The sequence below is a fragment of the Xenopus laevis genome, chromosome 9_10S (genome assembly GCF_017654675.1).
Source record: "Xenopus laevis strain J_2021 chromosome 9_10S, Xenopus_laevis_v10.1, whole genome shotgun sequence".
NCBI lineage: Eukaryota > Metazoa > Chordata > Amphibia > Anura > Pipidae > Xenopus > Xenopus laevis.
Window position 1 is genome coordinate 96726245 of NC_054388.1, and position 22239 is coordinate 96748483.

A 22239-nucleotide genomic window follows, 5' to 3' on the forward strand; every position below is an offset into this window, starting at 1 on the left:
TAATTGGATTTCATTTTAGTTTCAAAGGGTCTAAACGCAGCTGCATTGATATTTGACTTTAATATGTTATTTTCTTTGTTCTCCTTCAGGTGGATCGGAATGTTGGTGCTTTATTTTGTCCACAAAGGGCATTTTGATTGTGTTGGAGGAGCCATTCTGCGCAGTTACCTGATTGTTCTGATTGTCTTACTGGCCTCAATAATATGTGTGGTCTCTGCCATTGTGTATGTCAGCATGCAAGGTAAGCACTGATCTTCTAAGTGCATGTAAAGCTGCATAACTATAAGTAAAGGGCCTGATTTCTTCCAGGAAAAGAAATACATCTGGGCCTGGTTCGGTGTTTGTTTTAAAGGAACAAATATTGACACTTTTAACATGTTGTGAATACGATTTATATATCAGACAATAATATTTGATTTCTCAGCTTGGGAAAAATACATCCCAAAGCTTTCGTTCATTCAGAGGGTAAGTAAAGAATCTCTACTCCACCCTACAACATGGATCTGTGCCTGCACAATTACTGCATCAACAAGCTGTTGTAGTTTTTGCATTATTTGCCGCCTTCTGATTCCTTCCAACTTTCTAATCTAAAAAATACAAATGTTCTTTAAGGCTACACATTTATTGTTTTTATTACTTTCTATTCCTATTCCAAACTTTTATTCAAATCGTTGCATGGTTGCCAGGGTAATTTGGACCCTAGCAACCAGATTGCTAAAATTGCAAACTGGAGAGCTTTTGAATAAATTGAAAACCGATTGCAAATTGTCTCATGATATCATTCTCTGCAGCATACTAAAAGTGAACTTAAAGGTGAACAACCTCTGTAAGTGCCACACAGTAGGTTGCAGGAACAAAACACACTAAAAAGTCACCAGAGTTTCATGGCCTGTATAAAAGCATTTATACCTTGTGCCATTATCGGTGACTCATAATATCCTTCTAATACACAAAAGCCATGAATATCTTGTAAATTATATCCTTATAAACGGTGAGTTCTGATGTCATCAGTTATAAACGGTGAGTACTGATGTCATTTCTGTCACATGACTCACTGAAACTTGTGTATTATAATAAATAAAGTACCCCCAGTTGCAAAATATGAGGATATTAGAAGTTACCTCGGAGTTCCATGACCTGTATAAAAACACTCGGCCTTCTGCCTCTTCTAATTTAGAAGAGGGGGTACTTTATTCACTATTTATTTCACAATAGGTGGTACATTATTCACTATGTATTCATTAAATATATATACTCAGGAAAAAAAAACAGCAACTCTGAGATATCTTGTGAAAAATTCAGAGAATACAAAATTGTATTCATGCAATGGTGAATGTGCTTTGAACTTTTAACGAGTAACTCAGTGTTGCTGGTCTTTTCCTAAATTGGTTACTGTGCACCCCAATGCAAGTATTGTAGTGGTGTGTTGGCCTTAAGAAATATATATATATATATATATATATATAAAGTCAATTGTGGTGAGCGCACTCTTACCGGATTTCTTAGATGATGGGTGCGTTGGTCAAGTTTTTTGCATATGTAGTAAAGAATGGACCCGCACTCCAATGTTCTTAGTGAAAAATATTTTTTGTGTTTTATTCACAATGCATATCCAACGTTTCGGTCCACGCTGGGACCTTTCTCAAGGATAAATGGCATTCTCACAAACAGTGCTTAAATCCCTTTAGAATTGGCGCCAAGTATGACGTCATAGGATGGAAAAACCCCAAGTTAAACATTCAGAACATTCGTATTGTGGTAAATACAAAAAGTGTAATACATACAATTCACCACTGGGTGTCACCGTAGTGTCGATGGTGGTAGTGTTCAATTGAAACAAAAGTGTCCATTAAAAAGTGTCCATTCATAAAGTATTCATGAACAATCTGTAAAATTATACAAATGTATTACTTTGTTGTTTGTTTCAGGCAAATGCAAAAAAGACATTATATGTTTCAACTCATATTTAATCATATTCAATAAAGTATTTTATGCAACATAAATCTGCTACAAAGAGCTTTCATGTATTTTTTATATATATAAATATATAATCTGCCTTATGTTTTGCTTGCCTTTGCACGATGGTAACAGGGGATACCTATCTATTCGAGGAAACAGTTAAGCAACAATTGCCCATTAAGGCCTTTTGGTGTCACACATTCGAGTTCATGTATCCAAAAGGCTTCTCTTTGCAGGAGTGCCTTATTGCTATCACCCCCTCTTGTCCTAGCCGGTACATGTTCGATTGGCATGCATCTGAATGCTGCAGGGCTGTGTTTTGCCTCTGCCCAGTGTCGGGCTACTAGCTGCTGGGCAATATCCTGTTTTTTACCCATTGCTTTAATTTCCCTTTCAGGGTCTAGTGCGGCCCTAATGCTTGCTCTATGCATGCCAATTCTTTCTTTGAGCATTCTAACTGTCTTTCCACAGTAGATTAGCCCACAGGGACATTTGATTATGTACACCACTAGTGTGGTTGTGCATGTCATCCTATGTCTGATGCTATATCTTTTCCCTGTGCGTGGGTGCAAAAATTCATTACCCAAGATAAGGCTACTACACATGACACATCCTGAGCACTTATATACACCTGGTCGAGGTGAGAGGAAATGTTGTGTGTTAGAGCTGGTATACTTATCCAACGGATCTGAGGGACTTAAAATCTCTTTTAGAGAACTCCCTCTCCGGTAACTGAATTTGGGTCTATGTGGTAATTTTTTACCCAACATATCCTCACTTTTAACCAGTTCCCAATGCTTTAGCACACATTCACGCGTAAACCTGGAACTTTCGCCATATTGACACACATAATACATGTCATTTTCAACGCTCTGTCTGTTAGTAGTACTGGTCTGTCGTAGAACTTCATCTCGATCTAGGCTCAATGCCCACTCTTTTGTGCTCTCAATCAGAGTATTAGGATAACCCCTTAGCAGGAATTTTTTGCACATTTTGTCTATATCCTCCACCCTCTTGTCCTCCTCACTGTCAATCCGTATTACCCTCAGTAGCTGGGATTTTGGCAATGAATCTAACAGGTGCCTGGGGTGATTACTCTGGTAATGCACCAGAGTGTTCCTGTCTGTGGGTTTTACATATATGCTAGTTTGCAAGGTGTTATTAACCTTATATATTTTTACATCCAAAAACTCTATATGATCATCATTGTGATTTAAGGTCAACTTAACTGGGTTAGTCAGATTATTTAAATATGCAACCCAGCTTTCAAGTAGTTCCACGGAACCCGTCCATACAAAGAATATATCGTCGATATAGCGCCTGTAAAAGGCGCCATATCTCCTGAATAGCTCGTGACCCAAGACACATTTATTCTCATACACATGCATGAACGCATTAGCGTATGCTAGTACGCTAATGCATTCATGCATGTGTATGAGAATAAATGTGTCTTGGGTCACGAGCTATTCAGGAGATATGGCGCCTTTTACAGGCGCTATATCGACGATATATTCTTTGTATGGACGGGTTCCGTGGAACTACTTGAAAGCTGGGTTGCATATTTAAATAATCTGACTAACCCAGTTAAGTTGACCTTAAATCACAATGATGATCATATAGAGTTTTTGGATGTAAAAATATATAAGGTTAATAACACCTTGCAAACTAGCATATATGTAAAACCCACAGACAGGAACACTCTGGTGCATTACCAGAGTAATCACCCCAGGCACCTGTTAGATTCATTGCCAAAATCCCAGCTACTGAGGGTAATACGGATTGACAGTGAGGAGGACAAGAGGGTGGAGGATATAGACAAAATGTGCAAAAAATTCCTGCTAAGGGGTTATCCTAATACTCTGATTGAGAGCACAAAAGAGTGGGCATTGAGCCTAGATCGAGATGAAGTTCTACGACAGACCAGTACTACTAACAGACAGAGCGTTGAAAATGACATGTATTATGTGTGTCAATATGGCGAAAGTTCCAGGTTTACGCGTGAATGTGTGCTAAAGCATTGGGAACTGGTTAAAAGTGAGGATATGTTGGGTAAAAAATTACCACATAGACCCAAATTCAGTTACCGGAGAGGGAGTTCTCTAAAAGAGATTTTAAGTCCCTCAGATCCGTTGGATAAGTATACCAGCTCTAACACACAACATTTCCTCTCACCTCGACCAGGTGTATATAAGTGCTCAGGATGTGTCATGTGTAGTAGCCTTATCTTGGGTAATGAATTTTTGCACCCACGCACAGGGAAAAGATATAGCATCAGACATAGGATGACATGCACAACCACACTAGTGGTGTACATAATCAAATGTCCCTGTGGGCTAATCTACTGTGGAAAGACAGTTAGAATGCTCAAAGAAAGAATTGGCATGCATAGAGCAAGCATTAGGGCCGCACTAGACCCTGAAAGGGAAATTAAAGCAATGGGTAAAAAACAGGATATTGCCCAGCAGCTAGTAGCCCGACACTGGGCAGAGGCAAAACACAGCCCTGCAGCATTCAGATGCATGCCAATCGAACATGTACCGGCTAGGACAAGAGGGGGTGATAGCAATAAGGCACTCCTGCAAAGAGAAGCCTTTTGGATACATGAACTCGAATGTGTGACACCAAAAGGCCTTAATGGGCAATTGTTGCTTAACTGTTTCCTCGAATAGATAGGTATCCCCTGTTACCATCGTGCAAAGGCAAGCAAAACATAAGGCAGATTATATATTTATATATATAAAAAATACATGAAAGCTCTTTGTAGCAGATTTATGTTGCATAAAATACTTTATTGAATATGATTAAATATGAGTTGAAACATATAATGTCTTTTTTGCATTTGCCTGAAACAAACAACAAAGTAATACATTTGTATAATTTTACAGATTGTTCATCAATACTTTATGAATGGACACTTTTTAATGGACACTTTTGTTTCAATTGAACACTACCACCATCGACACTACGGTGACACCCAGTGGTGAATTGTATGTATTACACTTTTTGTATTTACCACAATACGAATGTTCTGAATGTTTAACTTGGGGTTTTTCCATCCTATGACGTCATACTTGGCGCCAATTCTAAAGGGATTTAAGCACTGTTTGTGAGAATGCCATTTATCCTTGAGAAAGGTCCCAGCGTGGACCGAAACGTTGGATATGCATTGTGAATAAAACACAAAAAATTTTTTTCACTAAGAACATTGGAGTGCGGGTCCATTCTTTACTATATATATATATATATATATATATATATATATATATATATATATATATATATATATATATATACATACATACATACATACATACATACATACATACATACATACACATATATATATGTATGTATATATACAGGTATATATATGTATATATACAGGTATAAGATCCGTTATCCGGAAACCAGTTATCCTGAAAGCTAAGAATTATGGAAAGGCTGTCTCCTATAGACTTCATTTTATCCAAATAATCCAAATTTTCTAAATTTTTCTTTTTGTCTGTAAAAATAAAACTGTAACTTGTACTTGATACAAACTAAGATATAATGAATCCTTATTGGAAGCAGAACCAGCCTGGTTTATTTTATGTTTACATGATTTTCTAGTATTAAAGGAGAAGGAAAGTTGTTAACCACTTGGTGGTGCCAAATCTTAGGCACCCCTAAGTGAATGTATTTACTTACCTGAAACGCACCACTGACAGTTTCTCTTCCGGCTTTTTCTGTCTTCAAATTTCCCGGGGCAGACGCATGTGCAGTAAAATGAAAAAGCCGAATTTTTAATAAAAGTTCGGCTTTTCGTAAATGCGCATGTGTAGCCCGAGAAGCCAGAAGAAGCCAGAAGAGAATCGCTCTGTGGTGCTTGCTGCAGTTTTCTGCTGATTGGAGCACCGGCCCGGGGTTTTAGGTAAGTAAATACATTCACTTGGGGGTGCCCAACATTTGCACCCCCAAGTGGTTAACAATTTTCCTTCTCCCTTAAGGTATAAAGATCCAAATTATGGAAATATCCATTATCCAGAAAACCCTGGGTCCCGAGCATTTTGGATAACAGGCCTCATGGTTAATATATGTATATCAATATCCCCTTTCCATTACTTTTAGTTAGTTGCCATTAGCTCAGTTACTCCTTTTCTGTTTAGACCCTTTTAAGACCATTGTTAACACTGACATTTTTGAATAATTTCTAGAAAAGACTTTCCAACCTCTGTTACTGCTATGTCTGTTCCTATGGGAGAGGACTTGCTCTGTCAATATACCCCTCTCTCCAGCCTGGAATTGTACATAGAACCTGTTTCACTTCAGCAGGCTAAGTACTGTGTATTCTGCAAAATCCTGACATTCCAGGTGCCAAAAGGAGGGACACTGATAAGTCTTATAATTTAGTTGCCATTCAAAAGAGAAATATTTAGTAAAGAGAATGCAAGCCTACAACCTGGGATACAAGCTTTGCAATAATTCTAAACAATATACCAAACAAAGGACTACCCCTGACAATTAAAACTTTATAAATCCAGTTTTATTCTTTTAAACGAATGAACGAGTCTCAGAACAAAAAAATGTCAGGTATTCGTTTCTATGAACAAGTTCTCCTGTTTCAGTGAAACTGCTGAGGTAAAGATGTTTTAGTGCTTAAGTTGGGGTAAACAATAGAAATATATCACTCATTCCTTCAAGATACAGCTAGACTACGGCCAAGAAAGACATTTCATTAACGGTCTCCATTAACTGCTTTCTGAAAAAGTGCAAATGTCGACTAATTCTCTAAAGATTTATCAGCTAATATTTCTAGCACTGATAACAATTTCTGCATTTGACACTGGAATTTAAAATAATAGGTACCCACAGGGCATTGTAAGTGAAACAATGCATTATGGGAGCTGAAATGTAAAATTAGTTTTATTTAAAAAAAAAAAAAAAGCAAAGTCATAAAAACAATAAAATGTGTATATCAAGGAGTAATTCATACCCACCAATTGAAAAAAACCTGTGACCAAAACATTGGATAGTTGACTTTATTTTTAATTTTTTTTTCTGACTTGAGTGTGATACTATGCCCTTTTATACCTGATACTTTACCTTCACCCAGGCAAGAAGACAAGTTTTTTTTTTTATAAAAGGGGTTGTTCACACTTTTTTCAGTTCTGTTGGTTTCGTCGCAATCTTCCGACGAGCCGACCGAAATCTTCTTACCTGTCCAATTGACTAAACGACAGATCGCCATGGTACAAAAAAATGTTGGGATGATCCACACACGGTCCGAAAAATCTTTGCGTCTATGGCCAACTTACGTTGATACATTTGTTATCTTTGTCCCTGCTGAGCAGAATCCCTGAGTTTCATTTAGGGGCCCATTTACTTAGTTCGAGTTAAGGAATAGAATAAAAAAATCTTCGAATTTCGAACGTTTTTTTTGGCTACTTCGACCATCTAATTGGCTACTTCAACGATTCGAACTAAAAATCGTTTGACTATTCGACCATTTGATAGTCAAAGTACTGTCTCTTTAAAAAAAAAACTATGGGGAAGGTCTCCATAAGCTTTGGAACAATTTTTAGGTCGAAGAAAAATCGTTCGATTGATGGATTAAAATCCTTCGAATCGAACGATTCTAAGGATTTAATCGTTCGATCAAACTATTTGCAGTAAATCCTTCGACTTCGATATTCGAAGACGAAGGATTTCCATTCGGCAGTCGAATATCATGGGTTAATTAACCCTCGATATTCAACCATAAGTAAATTTGCCCCTAAATGTAGCTGTTAGAATTGATACAATAGTTGCTAATATTCCACAGATACTATAGAGAAATGGATCAATTAATGGTCTTATTTATCAAAAATCTAATGTAAGGGTTTGTTCGGTTTTTTTCTACTTCGAATAAACTCACAAATTTTAAAAAAAAAAAACTCGAATGTTTGCTTATTAATGAAAAAATCTGAATGTAAAAAACTTTGGAATACAATCATGAAAAAAACTTGAATATCTCGATTTTTTTTGAGTTTACAAACCAAAAACTTAAAAAAAAAAAATGCCTTGAATTTTGCCAGTACAAGTAGAAGCTATTAATCTAGGTACTGGCACTGCCTTATGAAGATCTGTATTTCATGGAGATTCACTGCAGGTTCTGAATCAGGATTTTCTTCTTTTCTTTTGCAGGAACAATCGCCAACCCAGGGCCTCGAAAATGCATGCCAAAACTGGTGTATATCAGGCTGGCCCTCTATGTTCCAGAGTTTGTCTGGGCTGTCCTGGGAGCCATCTGGGTGTCGGACAATAGAATGCAATGTGATCGGGTGGTGGTGCATGTCATACTCTTTGCAGTCATTGCCAGGTAATCTTTGTTTTTGCATCAGTGGAATCTGGCAGTAGACAGGCTGTATTTATAGCATATATTTCCCCATGTGCAGGAACATTTTCTGCTGCTCCACAGTGCATGCAACACACATGAAATACATTAGCTATGTGCTAAACTATGGTGAGCAAAATCCACCTATGATAATCATTCGTTTTCTCATCATTTTTTCGGTAAAAGTGAACTTGGAGCCCATGGGGGGCAGCTTGTTTTGCCAGTGCTCAGAGTATCCAGTTTGTATTTGTGCTAGGACTGTCCCTATTTTTACATGAACTTTTTTGTTCTCCATTCAGTAGTTGAACTGCTACAATGTATGTTTGAAATGAAGTCTGCATATCCAGCTCAGATATTTTTCATTTGTGGTGTTAAATACAATGAGAAAATGAATAGCTGTGTGTGGCACTTTGGGGCTTATTTATTAAAGTCCGAATGCTAAAAACTCAAAAAGATTGAGTTTTTTTTTTTACTATAAATTCCGAATTTATAGTGGAAAAAAATACCCCAAGGCTGTAAAAAGTCTGAATCGGAAAATCCGCCTTCTCCGACCTGCCGAGGTTGTATATAAGTCAATGGGAAAGGTCCCTATCCTATTTGGAAGTTTCTGTGGTCTGCGCTGGAATTACCTTGAAAATCTGACTATTTCTGGACTTTTCATGAAAAAGCTCGAAAAAATCGTACAATTCAGGAAAAAGCTCGAAAAAATAGTACGATTCGGGAAAAACCTCCTAAAAAATCGTACGATACGATTTTTCATACATTTATTTTCTGGGTTTTTCCCCCAAACCGATTATTTTGTGCTTTTTTAAATAATAAATGAGGTCAAATTGTGGATTCTAATTTGGTTGGACTTTTTTTATTTGGAAAATTTGGATTTTGATAAATGACCCCCTATGTGTTGTTCAGCAGAACTACAGTATAACAGTTTATAATTGTGTCCTGCAGTTGGGTCATTATACTGCTCACTACAATAGCCATAGTGCTCGTGTTTGACCCGCTCGGCCGTAAGAAGACTTTGTACAGACCCAGTGACCCCCAGAACCTGGAGAGCAGCCAGTCAGAGCAAGTACTTTACAACGTTAGGAAGGCATCCACCCGTGTGTGGGAGACGCGCATCCGACTCCTGTGCTGCTGCATTGGCAAAGATAATGACAACAGAGTGGCTTTCTCCAACATCGCTGAGCTTCTCAGCAGTTATTTCTCTGTAAGTTCAAGCTGATGCATTGGATCTCCTGATTTGTAACATGGTAATAAATCTTCATGTACACTATCAAGCTCTGCCCCCTGTAACAGAAACCAAATTAGAGCCTTTTATTAGAATATAACCCACTCATTTCACAGTGCAGGACCTATCTCAGTTAGATACAGAGGTTCTCATTTATGGTGCCCTATATCAGAGTTAAAGGGAACATGTGCGCACCTACATACATCACTGTAAACTTTTCAGTTTGCATGAATTATCTTTTTATGAGATGAGCTACATGTTACAGGAGTGCTCCCTTATGTTTTTTCAGACAGAATGGCCAAACGTTATTGATGGAGGGGGCTTCTCTCGACACTTTTTTGCTTAGTTCAATTGACCCTGTAACACTTGAGTGATAGAAAGGAGCAAAGAAGCTCTAGGAGACACTTCCTGCATCAGTAACCTTTTGCTGTTCTCTCTATGCACAAGCCACTCAAAATTAGAGTGCGCTACCTACTGTAAGACCTATTAGGTACCAGGTGCTAGTGCAGTTTATCGACCCAAACCTGCCTAGGTTCAAATTTTAGATCCAAGAAACGCAGTTGACACTGGAAACTTGGCAATTTGCTGAAAAGGTGATTTATTGGCTCAAAATAGACATATCAAAAAGGCAACGTTTCGGGCCCCAATGGGTCCTTTATCAAGCCTATATACACCAAACATTGTGAGTGCATAAATAGTTTTCCCAATTAAGGGAAAGAGAGATAAGGGAGAGGGGAAACTAACAGCAGGATTTCATTGGGTGTTCACACAATGCATTATCAAGTATATTCATTTACACTTTCATTCGCCATCACATTATTGTAATCCCATGAATCTCAGTCCTTCTTTGTACACCGTAAAACTCCGCACACGTCGTCGTGTAATCATCCACCAGGTGCTGTGTATAGATTGCCAAATCCAGAACTCCAGTATGTACACGCACTCCGTTTCTTTCGTCATAATTTATTTAGAAAAGGTAATAAACATTGCATCATATATGTATATATTTATTCCACTCTGATACCAGCACTCTCGATAGCAGCAGTAAATGTGCCCGGGTGCAGAAACAGCAAATTAATCTCAATATCTCCTCAAGAATCCGCCTTTTTTATATATATATATAGAAAGGTTCTAGATTCCGAACCGAAACGTTGATGCAATATAATTAATGACTTCCTAATAAAGTAACATTTATATTAACATCGGTGTGCGTGTAAACTTTTGGACTTTTGGATTTTACGATCTACACACAGCACCCGAGTTCAGTTTTTAACGACGAGTGCGGACCTTAATGGTGGATATATATATATATATATAGTTCCCCAAAATTCCAGCACTCTCGATAAGCTGCCTGGGTGCACGCCTCAAGAAACTGCATACAATCCTCTCCGGAAGAAGCTGCACTCACAGGACTTGTTTTTATTAACCAGCCTTTTTATTAACCAGCCTTTGCTGATGTTGCAGCCGAAACGTTAGATTCTTAATAAAAACATTTATATCTTTGTGACAAGTCCTGTGAGTGCGAAATACAAAGGCTCGACCTGGGTGCTAATCCGAATAAAAATGGATACAAATGCAGGATGGCATTTGTATCCATTTGAGCAAATTGCCAAGTTTCCAGTGTGCTGCAGTAACTATGTTTTCTTTTTTCTTTTTTTTAAACTTTTTATTTAGCAATTTGTCAGTCTGTTATTAAAGCAGGATAATCATTACATCTGTATACTCAGGCATTAGTATATACAAACTTTGTATCTGCAAAATATGTCAAATGCTGTTTTACTGACTGTAATATTAAAAACGAAAAAGAAAAGAGAAGAAAAGAAAAAACAAATGAGTAAAGAAAAAAAGATAGAAAAGGAAGGAAATGATAGAGGGAAGGAAGGGTAGGGAGGTAGGACTCTCGCTTAATAAGAATATATAACTCCTGAGCACAATATTAAAGGTTTACACTTTTGTAGCATCTAACATTGAAGCAGTAGTTATACCTAGTGATGGGCGAATTTATTTGCCAGGCGCGAATTCGCGGCGAATTTTCGTGATTCGCCGCCAGCAAATAAATTCACGAAAAGCCTGTGAAAATTCACGGCAAAAATTCGCCGGCGTCAAAAAAATTTTTGTTGAAAAAACGGACGCCGGCGTCAAAAACGGGCGCCGGCATCAAAAACGGGTGCTGGCGTCAAAAACGAGACGCCGGCACCGTTTTGTGAATTTTTCTCCGTTTCGATAAATTCGCGAATTGTACGCCGTTTCGATAGCGAAGGAAGCGAAACGGCGCAAATTCGCCTATCACTAGTTATACCACTTAAAGACTCTATTAAAAGCTTCACGTTGCATTATCTGCCAAATTTAGAGGAATTTGGGTTTCACACCATATTAACCATGGGGACCAGATAGCATTATAGCTATCCATTTTGTGATGTATCATTGCTGTAAGTTTTTCCATTGAGGACATCCACCATATACTCCTTTTAACTTCCAGTATTGTATGAGCTATAGTGCATCTTGTTGCTAGACAGATTTGTGAGCACAGCTTAAATTCTTTCTTGTGGAGAGAGTCAGAGTTGAAGGTAAGCAGGGCTAGCCAGGGGTCTGGGTCGATAGTTTTGTTTAATAAGACACTTAAAAGAGCGAATATTTCTGTCCAAAGAGCTGAGACTAATGGGCATTCCCACCACATATGTAGTTCATCTGCCACTCTTTCACATCCCTTAAAGCAGTTAGGGTAAGAGTCGTAGTCTGTGTAGTTTTGCCGAGGTACCAGTCATACAATATTTTATAGGCGTTTTCTTTAATAATTGTATTGATAGATGTCTTTCTGATATTGAGCAGTTGTACATTTTTATGTGGGTTGGTATATGCCCCCCTAAAGCAGGGTTCCCCAACTTTTTTTTTTTTTTGTGAGACACATTCAAATCCTCAAGAGTTGGGGAACAACACAAGCATGAAAAAAGTTCATGAGGGTGCCAAATAAGGGCTGTGATTGGCCACTTTGATATGTCCATACGAGGCTCTGTTTGGCAGTACATCTTGTTTTTATGCAACTAAAACTTGCCTCCAAGTCAGGAATTCAAAAATGAGCAGCTGCTTTGAGGCCACTGGGAGTAACATCTAAGGGGTTGGAGAGCAACATGTTACTCATGGGGGGGATCAGTGTCCTAAAGTATCAACTACTGACATATTCAAAGTCAACAAGATATTCCAGTGCCAACTGCACTCGAAATACAAGTCATGAAACTTCAAGTTAACTCGTCATAGTTACATAGTTAGTTAAATAGTTAAATTGGGTTGAAAAAAGACAGTCCATCAAGTTCAACCCCTCCAAATATAATTATATTTTGCATATTTTGACTACTGACATAATAGAAGTCAATATTCCAGTGCCAAGTGCACTTCAAATACGAGTCATGGAACTTCAAGTTGTCGCCTGATATAATTATATTTTGTAGAATGCGATAAATATTTGTTAGTATACAGAAGGTATGTTATGTTAGTACTTATGTGATGTCATTAGTCATCTGCTCAACAGCTGAATGTGGACTGGTATAAGAACTGTCTGCCAATGAATAGGAACGATCCCTGTTCATCGGAGGAGTGTTCTTAAAGGGGAAGGAAACCTCGTCGGCGCTAACCCCCCTCCCCCCCTCCCGTGTATTGCCCCCCCTCCCTCCTCCCCCCTGGCCTACCCCTCCCGCTGGGCAAATGCCCCTAACTTGTTACTTACCCTTCTGCGCAGGTCCAGTCCAGGGAGTTCACAGACGACATTCTTCTTCCACGCGATCTTCTTCCTCCTGTGACCGGCGTTTTGGCGCATGCGCAGTAGGAGCATTTCGCCGGTACGGATCTACTGCGCATGCGCCAAAAGTCACGCGCATGCGCAGTAGATCGTACCGGCGAACCGATCCTACTGCGCATGCGCCGGTCAAAGCAGGAAGAAGATCGCGTGGAAGAAGATGTCGCCTGTGAACTCCCTGGACTGGACCTGCGCAGAAGGGTAAGTAACAAGTTAGGGGCATTTGCCCAGCGGGAGGGGTAGGCCAGGGGGGAGGAGGGAGGGGGGGCAATACACGGGAGGGGGGGTGGGGGGTTAGCGCCGAGGAGGTTTCCTTCCCCTTTAAAGGTAAACTGTCATGGGCAAAAATGTTTTTTCTCAAAACGCATCAGTTAATAGTGCTGCTCCAGCAGAATTCTGCACTGGAATTCATTTCTCAAAAGAGCAAACAGATTTTCTTATATTTAATTTTGAAATCTGACATGGGGCTAGACATATTGTCAGTTTCCCAGGAGCCCCCAGCCATGTGACTTGTGCTCTGATAAACAATCACTCTTTACTGCTGTACTGCAAGTTGGAGTGATATCACCTAGCAACAGAACAATGGGAAGGTAACCAGATAACAGCTCCCTAACACAAGATAACAGCTGCCTGGTAGATCTAAGAACAGCACTCAATAGTAAAATCCAGGTTCCACTGAGACACATTCAGTTACATTGAGTAGAAGAAACTACAGTCTGCCAGAAAGCAGTTCCATCCTAAAGTGCTGGCTCTTTCTGAAAGCACATGACCAGGCAAAATGACCTGAGATGCACCTACACACCAATATTACAACTAAAAAAAATAGACTTGATGGTATGGTATATTGTAGCGTGAATTATTTGCTATATAAACAGTGCAATTTAGAAATAAATAAAAACTACATCATAAAAATAATGACAGAATTCCTTTAAATCTGTCCCACTTCTGCTGTTGGGTCACTTATTAACAAGCAGGACAAAACTAGGCATTTTACATATAAGTGTTTCAATAGAACCATTTTTCTACCTAATATGGGAACATAAAGCAGGGCTGACATCAGAGACGGTTTCTTTTAAAGGGGAAATGTCACGATGCTACTCTCCATTCATTTCTACGGGATTTTTAAAAGAGTATTTCTCAATGGCTGAAGGTAAAACATTGTTTGATAAATATACCTTTCAAAATCTCATAGAAATGAATGGAGAGTGGCGGAATGTCACTCTAGAGGACTGTGGCGATCTCTAACTTCACTCTTTGATAAATATACCCCACGAGAGCAATTTTATGACTTTTGCTGTGATTAAAAACAATGCTTTATGTGGTTTTATGACTTTTCTTTCATTTAAGTAAACGCTTGAGACAAGGGTGCTGTTTATGGTACAGGGTGTTTGGGACAAATACCTGTGTCTGTGTTGGCTTGTCTTAAGGAGGGATTGGTTAATGCTACATGACCAAATAAGGGACTGGTTAAAGGGGCACTAGACATATTTGTTCAACATAAGTTCAATGATTAGGGCTGCTGCACATACTTTTTGCCTAATGGTTTAATAATGAAGATCTATTTAATCATGAAGATCTTTTATTATTTCTCGATCTAAGCAGGAAAACTGATGCTCCTCCATGTTTGGTTCTTGTGAGGTAGATAATTAGATTTCCAAAGTACAGATACTCCTTCTGCATAATGGACTCCTACTAATCTGCATATTACTAGTTCCTGCTGTTGTTTTAACCTGGCTGCAATTAATAAGAGCAAGGCCCTTACGTACACGGGCCGATAAAAGCTGCAGACAGACCGAGTCGGCAGCTTATTGGCCCGTGTGTGTGGCCATCCGACAGGTTTCCCAATCAATATCTGGCCGAAAGTCGGCAGGGTAAAAAAATCCCATCTGATCGCAGCTGCATCTGTTTGTTGATGCGGTCCTGCTATCCGTCCGCCTGTTCTCCTGCATTATGATCCTAGGGCCCACGATCGGATGAGCCCGATATCGCTCACCTCAATTGGGGAGAGATCGCCAAACGAGCAGATATCCCTGAGTATGGCCACCTTTACAGGATGGATCATTATTTGTTTGATATTTGTATGCTTGGTATCTACACCTTTCTGTTGTACATTGCTGTGGAATATGTTGGCACTTTAGAAATACTTGTTATAATGATACCTTCTTGTAGGACACGGATTTGGTTCCCAGTGACATTGCTGCAGGGCTCACTCTCCTACACCAAGAACAGGATAAAGTGGAGCGTAGCAGGGACCCAGAAGAAGTGCTGTGCCATTCACCAACACAGAATACAGTAAGTCACATTCTTCATCTGGGTTCCAACTGCTGCCAGCAGGTTTTATCTCACAATTGCTGTGTGTTTAAGATTAACATTCAGGGCTGCCATCAGAAATCGTTGGGCCCATATGACAAAATATTTTTGGTCCCCCCTGGGATCCGTTAACCGGAAACCTGTTATCCAAAAAGTTCTTAATTACGGAAAGGCCGTCCGTAGACTTCATTTTATCCAAATAATGCAAATTTTTAAAAATGATTTCCTTTCTCTCTGTAATAGTAAAACAGTTCCTTGTACTTGATCTAAACTAAGATACAATTAATCCTTAAAGGAAAACTATACCCCCCAAACAATGTAGGTCTCTATAAAAAGATATTGCATAAAACAGCTCATATGTAAAACCCTGCTTCATGTAAATAAACCATTATCATAATAATATACTTTTCTAGTAGTATGTGCCATTGGGTAATCATAAATAGAAAATTGCCATTTTAAAAAATAAGGGCCGCCCCCTGGGATCGTAGGATTCACTGTACTCACAAACATACCAAACAAACCGTACATGTTAGGTCACATGAGCCAATTAACAGACAGAGTTGTGTCTTTTGCTTCCACACTTCTTCCTGTTACAGTTAGAGTTGAAGTATTTCTGGTCAGGTGATCTCTGAGACAGCACACAGACCATCACAAAATGGTGGCTAAAGGGCAATATTTACTTAAATATATATTCCACTTTGGTAACATTCTTTAATATGCCACTTAATATGATATAAACTATCTGTTGCTTAAGTGTTCATTTTGGGGGTATAGTTTTCCTTTAATGAAGGCAAAACCTATTGGGTTTATTTAATGTTTACGTGATTTTCTATTAGATTTAAAGGGGTGGTTCACCTTTAAGTTAATTTCTAGTATGTTATAGAGTGGCCAAATCTAAGCAACTTATCAATTGGTCTTCATTATTTTTTTATTATTTTTAGAGTTTTTGAATTATTTGTCTTCTTTTGACTCTTTCCAGCTTTCACAAAACAAATTGCTCTGTAAGGCTACAAAGTTATTGGTGTTGCTGCTATTTATTACTCATCTTTCTATTCAGGCCTCTCCTATTCATATTCCAGTCTCTTGTTTAAATCAATGCATGGTTGTTAGGGTAATTTGGACCCTAGCAATCGGATTGCTGAAATTGCAAACTGGAGAGCGACTGAATAAAGCTAAATAACTCAAAAACCACAAATAATAAAAAATGAAAATCAATTGCAAATTGTCTCAGAATATCCATCTCTCTTTCTACATCATATAAAAAGCTAACTCAAAGGTAAACAACCCCTTCAGGGTTCAGGGCACATGCTCAGATTCGGGGAGATTAGTCGCCCGGTGACAAATCTCCTCTTCTTCGGGGCAACTAATTTACCCGAACTGCCTCCACACCGGCTTGAATGTAAATCGCCAACGGCATGGCACTCGGAGCTCTTCGTTTTCTGAAGTAGCCCCAAGTTTTCTTGTGAGGCTACTTCGGGCGACTTCAAAAAACGAAGCGCCATCCCGCCAGTGATTTATATTCTAACCGGCAGGAGGTAGTTCAGGGAAATTAGTCGCCCTGAAGAAGAGGAGATTTGTCACCGGGCGACTAATCTCCCCGAATTTGAGCGTGTGCCCTTACCCTTAAGGTTTGAAGATCCAAATTACGGAAAGATCCATTATCCGGAAAGACCCAGGTCCTGAGCACTCTGGATAACAGGTCCCATACCTGTACATAAAAAACAGATAGCAGCAGTTTAACAGTTTAACCAGCCTGTTCCGCTATTCCTCTGGTGATAGTGTGTTGGCACAGAACTACGTTTATGTCACCCAGGCCCGGACTGGCAATCTGTGGGTTCTGGCAAATGCCAGAGGGCTGCTATAAGGTCCCATAGAAAGTCAGTATTTAGTGGGCTGGTGGGAGCTGTTTGAGCCTCTGTGTACCTGAAATGCCAGGGCCTATTTTCTTTCTCAGTCCGGACCTGCTGTCACCCATATAATTTAAGTGAAATATGAGCAGCAGGACTATATCATGTACCTAAAACTGTAGAATTGCCATTTTACATAACACTTGGGTTTTCAGTTTCAGAGTGACAGTCTGGAAACGGAGTTGAATAAAGCGACTCACTACATGCAATTTGCAGCTGCTGCTTATGGCTGGCCCTTGTATGTCTACAGCAACCCACTCACCGGCTTGTGCAAGCTCTGTGGACAGTGGTGAGTAACTGGTTGTCTGAGTAGAAAATCCCTGAAACTGAGTTTTGTGCAGTCTCAGTAAGCAAACAATGTACATTTGTGCTAGGTTTAGTTGAAGAGCATACTGTGCAGTCCTTGGGTTTTTATTTGGATTAATTACCATGATGAATAACGCAAAGTTCTGTTTATTTTTCAAAGCAGTGTGGGTAAGGGGAAACAGCTTAAAGGAACAGCAACATTAAAAAATAAAAGTGTCTTAAAATATTAAAAATATAATGCAGTGTTGTCCTGTACTGGTAAAACTGCTGTGTTTGCTTCATAGTTTTAAGATGTTGTACCGCGTTAAGCTGGCCATAGACGTGCAGATTTAACCTCCTATCGGACGAACAATCGTTTGGTGCAATTTTCCGACCTGCCACTAACCTTTCAGATCAAATAAAGTAGAAAAAGAACAGATCAACCGATGTTCTTCCCCTGACAGCAATTGTATGAAAGTTATGTCCAACAAAAGCTAGTGACAGTATCCAAATGATATTATCAGATTGGCAATACATGCAGAGATATTATCGGCAGCCGACAGAGATTTTCTAACCTGTTCGATCGACTGAACGAGCGATCACCATGGCACAAAAAATATCAGGACACTGTCCACACACCACCCGAAAATCGTACGAATCAAAGATGTGTTTGATCAAATCTTTGCATCTATGGCCAGCTTTACCCATTGAAAAAATGCAGAAAATGTAAAGTTTGGTGATACCTTTTATTGGCTAACTGGATAAGTAACAATTGCAAGCTTTCGGAGCGCACAGCACAGGCCCCTTTGTCAGGCAGATTCAAATGAAAGGCTGGTAAGGCACATTATCTTTCTAATTTATTGCCCGTGAACCCTTTTTCAATGATCTAATGGTATTTTTAATGTGCCTTTCTAGCCTTTCATTTGAATTTTGCCTGACGAAGGAGCCTGTGTGCTCCAAAAGCTTGCAATTGTTACTTTTTCAGTTAGTCAATAAAAGGTATCACTAGGGTTGCCACCTTTTATAAATTTTTTTACCTGCTGGGGGCGTGTCCTCAAATGGGCGGGGCATGACATCAAAAGGGGTGGGGTGTGACATCAAAGGGGACGGGGCCACGCGACGGAGACCCGCGGACGCTAGAAGAGGCAAAATACCGGCCGGGTGGCAACCCTAGGTATCACCAAACTTACATTACATTTTCTGTGTTTGCTTCAGAAACACTACTATTGTTTATATAAATAAGCTGCTGTGTAGCAATGGGGGCAGCCATTTAAAGGAGAAAAGGCTCAGGTTACACAGCAGATAAGTAGAACATAATGTTATTTGTTATCCATTATTTAACCTGTGCCATATAGCCTTTTTTCAATTTCCGCCATTGCTACTCAGCAGCTTGTTTATATAAACAATAGTAGTGTTTCTGAAGCAAACACACCAGTTTTACCAGTGCAGGGCAACACTACATTATATTTTCATTACTTTAAAACACTTACATTTAGGGTAAAACTTGTAGGTGATTGCTTTCTTGGATACTTCTTGGTCTATGGCAGGGTTACTGTTCGATAAAAGGGAGGTTTGTTATTCCCTGGTGCAAGTGCTGGAGGGCTGAGGGGTGCAAGAGCAAGTGCCAGACCAAAAATCTGGGGATCAGTGTAGGGGGCACTTTTGCTAACTTGTGTGTCTGAATGATGCATGAGTTGCCTGTCCCTACTTTAGGCAGCACTCTATTCAAGGAGTTGGCCTGGAGCCTCTGAGCTTCAAAACAGAGTGTAAAGGCCTGACAGCAAGTTATACAATGCAAAGTGCACAAAGTAGAGCCATTCAAGATCACCAAGAGTCCAGAATATGTGTTTTTTTTATCTAATGAAGCATTTATGTTTCCTTCTCAGTTGCCAGAACAGAGCATCTCAGAATGAAATTGCTGGTGGGGACAGGTTTAACTGCCACTTTGGCTCCATTTTGCAAACCACAGGACTCCAGCACCGGGATATCATCTACATCAGCTTTCACAACAGGGTAATACAAAATAATATTAAGAAACAAATACATGTGCCTTTTATTCCGGGGCAGGAAATGTCTGTTCTTTAGACCTAATGTTATGATTCGCTTTTGCTGTTTATCCTTTTAGATCTACGAAATCCCCTTCTACGTTGCTCTTGACCATAAGACGGAATCCATACTTGTAGCAGTGAGAGGCACTTTATCTCTAGAGGTAAGTACACATGCTTATTAACTTCAGGGTCACTGACCCCCATTTGAAGGCTAAAAAGAAGCAGAAAGGAAGGCAAATAACTGATAATCTCTCACACTGGACATTCTATAACTTACTAAAAGCTAAAAAACAGTTCTACCACTTTCATGTTCATTTGTCTAGTAAGGGCAGTATTTCATTGTTGCCTTTACCTCAACAGTGGGAGGCCATAGGGTAGCTTGTATACATAAATATGAAGACGAATGAAGTTTTCACTGATAATATACATATGTTTTATGGAACATGAACGTATCACACGTATGCATTCAACAATTGAAGTGTCCATTGTCCTGCTCAGGTTCAATAGCTTGACTGGATGATTTACCAAATCAAAAACATTGATGGCCAAGGAGTTGGTGTCTCACAGACAGCAGATCTCTCCCAGATCTCTTCCTGAAAGAGCTAACTAAGTGCCACCCCATTCATGCATGCACACAGCCAGGGCCGCCATCAGGGAGGCACAGGGGGTACAGCTGTACCGGGCCTAAAGGGGGGCCCAGTTACATAGTTACATAGTTACATAGTTAAACCGGGTTGAAAAAAGACAAAGTCCATCAAGTTCAACCCCTCCAAATGAAAACCCAGCATCCATACACACACCCCTCCCTACTTTTAATTAAATTCTATATACCCATACCTATACTAACTATAGAGCTTAGTATCAGAATAGCCTTTGATATTATGTCTATCCAAAAAATCATCCAAGCCATTCTTAAAGGCATTAACTGAATCAGTTGTGCTGTAAAGCTCTTGCACCGCGAAGACCTGAAGCCGCGCTGAAAAGACCCGAAGCCACTCTGAAAAGAGCCGAAGCCGCGCTGAAAAGACCCGAAGCCACTCTGAAAAGACCCGAAGCCGCGCTGAAAAGACCCGAAGCCGCGCTGAAAAGACCCGAAGCCGCGCTGAAAAGACCCGAAGCCGCTCTGAAAAGACCCGAAGCCACTCTGAAAAGACCCGAAGCCGCGCTGAAAAGACCCGAAGCCGCGCTGAAAAGACCCGAAGCCGCGCTGAAAAGACCCAAAGCCGCGCTGAAAAGACCCGAAGCCGCTCTGAAAAGACCCGAAGCCGCGCTGAAAAGACCCAAACTGAACCCCTGGCCACCAATGATTATTTTAATATATTCTATGGGGCCCCTCACCACCACTGTTTTTGTAAAAACTTTTATGGGGGGGTCCTGGCACAATTTTTTTTAATTTATAGGGGTTTTAATTTATAGGGGGGGCCCTGACCACCAATGTTTTTGTAAAAACTTTTATGGGGGGCCTTGGCGCCACTGGTTTTTATAGGGGACCATGGCCACCAATGGCTTTTTATAACTTGTGAGTGAGGGGGTTTAACAATTTTAGCGCTGATGTCTGTGTGGAATTTTTACTGTTGTGTAGGCGGGAACTGGGTTGGGGCATGGAGGTGGGATCTGGGTTGGGCGTTGACCAGGGGGCCCAGAAAATGTTGCTGTATGGGGCCCTGTAATTTCTGATGGCGGCCCTGCCAGCTGGAAAGTAAATATTGGAGGGGTTGGGGCTGTACAAGGATCAGTTTTGGGTCCATTTGGGAAGTCATGATTTGTGGTTGTGTTTATGTGTCAATGATATCCGTTCAATTGCAATAACAATTTAATGACACATCCCCTATAACCAGAGAACCACCCATTTTTAGCAGCAGGAATATATTCCACTATGATACATGTGTAGGGGCTTTTCTTCCCCTTTATGTTTATTATGTGCCATTCTGTTCCCTGCAGGACGTTCTGACTGATCTCTCCGCAGACTGTGAGAATCTTCACATAGAAGGGGTGACGGGAGAATCCTTTGCACATAAGGTGCGTTTCCTTTATAGAGCAGCATTAATCCCATTTATTGCGGAAACCTTATTATAAACATTCGTTGTAAAACAGTCATTTGCACTGAAATTTGTTACTGTAGTCTCATCTTGTCTATTAGACTCTTTTGCTGCAAAAGAAACAATACAATATTATTTATTAATAAAAGCTTATCTTATAGCTTAAGTAACCAATCAGATATTTACGTTCTGCTTCAAAGCTAATTGGGGATACATTTCTATAGGTTACTGCTGTGGTGCAAATTTGTGAATGAGCTTCCCTGCATGTTTTAATTTGTCCATTTTGTACAATATTGAGTGTCATATTATAGGTTAAACTTT

General features: G+C 39.7%; 1 protein-coding gene across 1 annotated transcript in view; it reads left to right on the forward strand.

Annotated features, from left to right (window-relative positions):
* daglb.S (diacylglycerol lipase, beta S homeolog) overlaps nucleotides 1-22239 on the forward strand; it is a 30054-nt gene that overhangs the window by 2163 nt on the left and 5652 nt on the right. Inside the window, exons 2-9 of the mRNA XM_018239180.2 lie at nucleotides 90-241; nucleotides 8122-8296; nucleotides 9260-9518; nucleotides 15499-15621; nucleotides 17702-17835; nucleotides 19718-19844; nucleotides 19957-20040; nucleotides 21821-21898. Of these exons, the coding sequence (XP_018094669.1) occupies nucleotides 90-241; nucleotides 8122-8296; nucleotides 9260-9518; nucleotides 15499-15621; nucleotides 17702-17835; nucleotides 19718-19844; nucleotides 19957-20040; nucleotides 21821-21898 (1132 nt within the window). The remainder of the gene's footprint in view (nucleotides 1-89; nucleotides 242-8121; nucleotides 8297-9259; nucleotides 9519-15498; nucleotides 15622-17701; nucleotides 17836-19717; nucleotides 19845-19956; nucleotides 20041-21820; nucleotides 21899-22239) is intronic.